General features: G+C 40.0%; 1 protein-coding gene across 2 annotated transcripts in view; it reads left to right on the top strand.

Annotated features, from left to right (window-relative positions):
- The window catches only part of RPL22L1 (ribosomal protein L22 like 1), a 3411-nt gene extending 1119 nt beyond the window's left edge, over nt 1–2292 (top strand). For both annotated transcript variants that reach the window (XM_006764102.2, XM_015564174.1), the window contains exons 2-4: nt 642–731; nt 896–1017; nt 2037–2292. In XM_006764102.2, the coding sequence (XP_006764165.1) occupies nt 642–731; nt 896–1017; nt 2037–2181 (357 nt within the window). In that variant the 3' untranslated portion in view covers nt 2182–2292. The remainder of the gene's footprint in view (nt 1–641; nt 732–895; nt 1018–2036) is intronic.
- The last annotated feature ends 2390 nt before the right edge of the window (nt 2293–4682 follow it).

Genomic DNA, 4682 nt, shown 5'->3' with positions numbered 1-4682 from the left:
ATTAGCCCTCCTTGCTTCTCACCTGTAACAGCGTAGGGTTGAATTATGTGGGCATCAAGCGTGCGAGCTCTGGCGAGGTGGTGCACTGGTCCCCACTGCAGTGGGAATGGCCATAGGTCCCCACAGGAAAGCGGCGCCTGTCCTGGGGAGGAAAGCGCCTGGTGATTTAAAATGGGGCATCCGAGGTCTGGAAAATAATAATGGCCGGGAGACTTTCCTTGATAATTTGAACAAAGTGTGCTTGGCTAGAGGTTCAGACGCCAGGATGGGTGTTGCTAGCTTTCACTTGTGGTAGGAAATGGATGGGCCCTCTAATCGTTTTCAGTTGTAAAAGTAGGAATCTTCTATTGAAGGAAACGAATAGTGCATAGCTCACCATATACTTTCCACCTTCCAGTTTTGCATTTGGGAGACAACTTGTATGACGGATTTCCATCAGATTTCACCAAAACTTGGTGAAAGTTAAGGGGGGGTGCCCTCCTTCCGGCAGCCTGGTTAGACAGGAATAACCCGATTGATGTTCGGCATTTTTATCTTGTGGTACACGGTGTACATCATTGCACTGGTAGATTTTTAAAGTTTGTAAATAATGTGACCAAGCTGTTTTCAAGAGTCATGATTATGCTGACATTCTGTAACAGAAAGTCAAGAAGCCTAAGAGGACAACCTGGAAGTTTGGTTTGGACCTTACCCATCCAGTAGAAGATGGCATTTTTGATTCTGCAAATTTCGTAAGTATCACTCTGCTCAGTTTGTTTTTTATCAATGTAGAGTTCTTAATAATTACTGAGTGTATAATATTTGATTTTAACCTAAGCTCTATTCCTAGGGTACCTTCCCTAGTGAATATCTAGGGTTTTCTTCCCTAGTTTTGCATTTTTTTGTTTTAAAATAGGAACAGTTTCTACGGGAGAAGGTTAAAGTCAATGGGAAAACTGGAAATCTTGGGAATGTTGTTCACATTGAACGCTTCAAGAATAAAATCACAGTTGTTTCTGAGAAACAATTCTCTAAAAGGTTAGTATTTATTTTCCATAATATTTTAGTGAAGTTATGGTAATTGTGGGATGTTTTATGGAATATGTAATTCCAGTGTGCTCTCTTCATGTGTAAGAATAGATATGTTGTTGGTGTCAGTGAGATATAGCAAAGTGCTTTGAACTTTAATAAGGCCTATATGAATGGATATATATTTAGTGATAGTGCCAGTTACTTAGGCTGGTTGACAGTAAGTGTAATTTACTGTGAAGTTATGTCCAGGCCCCTGTCCAGTGAAACATAGGCCCTGTGTCCAGTTTGTATATAAACTAATCACTAGGGATTTGGAAATGAAAGAATATATCTGTCCTCAGGGATCTTACAGACATGCAGATAAATAGTATAAAATGTGGTCCTATAATGACAGTAGTAAAAGAGATAGGGAGGGCACAAGAATTAGCAGAAAACCTGAGAATGAACATAGTGTTGCCAGTGGAGTTTGGTATTTCTGGCAAAGGGAGCAGTATTAACGAAGGGCAGAAAGGCAGAAGCTGGTGATGAAATTCAGCCAGGCTGGAAGCTTTTAACAGCCAGGTGTTCGTTTCAAGGCTGTGGGTAATCTCCACTTGTAAGTGGAACCTGTTGACAGGTTGCCTCTAGCTGATGCAACATGGGATTGAGATTAGAGATGGTGGTGGTGAAGGGAATGTTGATATTTTAGTACGTGGTGCATTTGAAGAATGAAATTGTAAATTTAGAAATAATCTGATTGTGACAGTGAAATCGAAAAGGAAGCTGCTCTCCTGCATATTGGCTTCTAACATAAGTGCTCATTTTAAGGAGTTGGGAGAAGGGTTTTGTAGAGTATAAACTGATTGTAATTGGGGTCGAGAGGCTACTTTATTTGTATCCTTAGCAATCTTGCACAATGGTTAATACAAAGTATCTTGGAAATTGGGAAACTGAAAGGTGAAGGTAACAGTGCACTCTTTCATGTAGTAAGCCTTTTCATAGTAGGTATTGTATTTCTTAATGAAATTCATGTTTCTGTTTTAAAGATATTTGAAATACCTTACCAAGAAATACCTCAAGAAGAACAGTCTTCGTGATTGGCTTCGTGTGGTTGCATCTGACAAGGAGACGTATGAACTGCGTTACTTCCAGATTAGTCAGGATGAAGATGGGTCTGAATCTGAGGACTAGGTGAAGGCACCTTATATAGGCCTTTGCTTATTAATAAAACATGTGAAGTGTACCAAGAGAAACATCTAGAAATGGATTTTTATCGGTGAATAAAAAATGTAACACACTTAAGTTTTTGTCTTGTATTTAAATATGTGCTGTTTACATGAGTTTCTGTAAGCAGTATTTAAATAGCTTATAGCTAGTGGAATTTACCCCAGGATTTCCGAAATTGACTTTACAAATGTCCACCGGCCATGGTGTAAATCCATTTCTATCCATTTTTTTTATTAGCCATTCTTACGTATCCACTTCATGTTACTTTTTCATTCCTTTGTGACTGTACCATAGTTTATTCAACCAGTTCCCTACTGATGGTCATTTGAGTTTCCAAATTGCTGCTCCTATAAATAGTGCTTAATTAAAAGCCTCATGCAGATACTTTAATTATATTTGCCATTAAATTTTTGGAGTGGAATGCTAAAGTGAAACGCTTATCAAAAGAAAGGAATGTGTAATTTAAATAGATATTGCCATTTCCCTTCTGTTGGGGGCCAGCCCCAGCAGGTCCAGGGGTTCCCAAAGTGTGGATGGAGTCGGCGAAGAAGGAATGACAAGGAGACAGGGTTCAGTTTATCATGGTTGGGTTCTCTATTCTATTACATCTATATTTGTACTATTTGATCCCATAAGCATGCCTCTATAATTATATCATGGTATGTTTTAGGAAACGTACAGTTCCTAGTTTCATGTCCATAATCCTGTCTCTAGTTATGTTGATTTTAATCTTGTCTAGGTTAATCTCTGTGTTCCATTATACGGGCTATTCCAAGGTCACTATTCTATTGCTCTGCTGATAAGCTACAAGGAAGTGACTGAGGGAGATTATCCTCCCCAGTAAAGGTTATGTCCTCCCAGCCTCACTGCTTGCCTTCCCTGGAACTGCCTTGTGTCAGTGGGTCTCCAGGGGTATAGGCTTTGGTGCTTTCCCTGGTGGGCAGACCCCTGGGCATGAGGGCCCAACAAGTCCCAAATTTATTGCCAACAGTCTTAGTCTAAGTTCTTCATAAGTAGTACATGGTATTTCTGTAACACTAGGGTGGATTTACTGATTTATTCTCTTCCTTGGTCCTGTTAACCCCTAACGGGGAAACAACCTTTCTCGGGGAGGTGGTCCTGGTTAAAACATAGCGCTTAAGAAGGGGAGCAAACATGTCATATACGCCAGGTCCCTTGAAACAAGCTGTGTAGATGTTTCTTCCCTGCAGCGACTATCAAGCAGCAAGGGTGGATCGGCTTTTGGCACCCTTCATGGGAACTTGATCATTTTACTTTCCCACAGACTCACCAACAGGTTGTATTGTCCAGTTTGAGTTTTGGTTTAATTTGAGTTTTTTGGTCTGATAGGTAAGACATGGCTTTCGGGATAGTCTTTGCATTTCTCTTGGGAAGTGGGAGTGTAACCTGAACGTGGTAATGTCAATACCTCAGGTACCTAGATGGGTTAGCCATCTGTATTTCTTTTTCTGTGGGCTGCTTATATCTATAGGATATTTTTTATGGGATTCTTTTTACTTTTTAAAGCTTCTGTATTAAGGCTGTTAAACACTCGCCTATGATTAAGTTGCAGATTCTCTTTCAATTGGTCATTTGTATTTCCCTCAAGTTTATGGTGATTTTGGTTTGGTTTTGTTGCTATATTATAGCAGAATTTTTTTATGCAATTAAATTTATTACTCTTACTACTTAAGGGTTTTGAACTGTTAGAACAGTTTTCCTCATTTTCATGTTACTGAATTCATTTGTTTTCTTCTAGTGTTTGTGTGATTTCCCCTTTTTAGATTTAGATCTCTGTTCTATTTGGAGTTTACCATGGTTTGCAATTTAAGAAGTAGATCTAGTTTTACCTTTCTTTTCCCCGTGTTATACTACTTATACCATTAACCCTGATTCTAATGCACTCAGTGTTTTGATTAACACTGATTGTCCTACTTACTTGGAAATCCTTGTTTGGGGTTATGCTGAAGAGCTTTAGTGTGCTGCTGTTTTTATAAGCTGGGTGACTTAAAAGCCACAAGGGCCACTTTTAATATGTTGCAGTTTATAAAGCACTTTTTCCTCTCTTGTTTCTTCCCCATTTTGCATATGAGGAAACCGGGTCTCAGACAAACTGGCTTGCCCAAGATCACACCGTGCCACCACCTCTATGTCTTCAACCAGTGCCCTGCCACCCTAGGTCTACCACTACTTCACACAAGGCCTTGGCCAAGCCATGATGCAGTCAGTGGAGGAGCATAGTTGAGTGTATGTCCTGCCTCTGCTACCTCATAGCTGTGTGATCTTGGACACCTCTTCATCCCTCTGGCCTCTCTTCTGTATGTAAAGAAGAGTTTGGAAATCAGTATTTGTCAAACTTTAGTAACTCGCCTCCTTTTGATAAACAGGTACCTCATGTTTCCCTGCCCCAGTTCTGATTTTCTTACCCAGGGTGTGGCTGATGCCTATATATCCCCTATCAGCCA

Source organism: Myotis davidii, unplaced genomic scaffold, assembly GCF_000327345.1.
Source record: "Myotis davidii unplaced genomic scaffold, ASM32734v1 scaffold115, whole genome shotgun sequence".
In the NCBI taxonomy this organism is placed as follows: domain Eukaryota; kingdom Metazoa; phylum Chordata; class Mammalia; order Chiroptera; family Vespertilionidae; genus Myotis; species Myotis davidii.
This window is presented reverse-complemented; position numbering and strand designations above follow the sequence as displayed.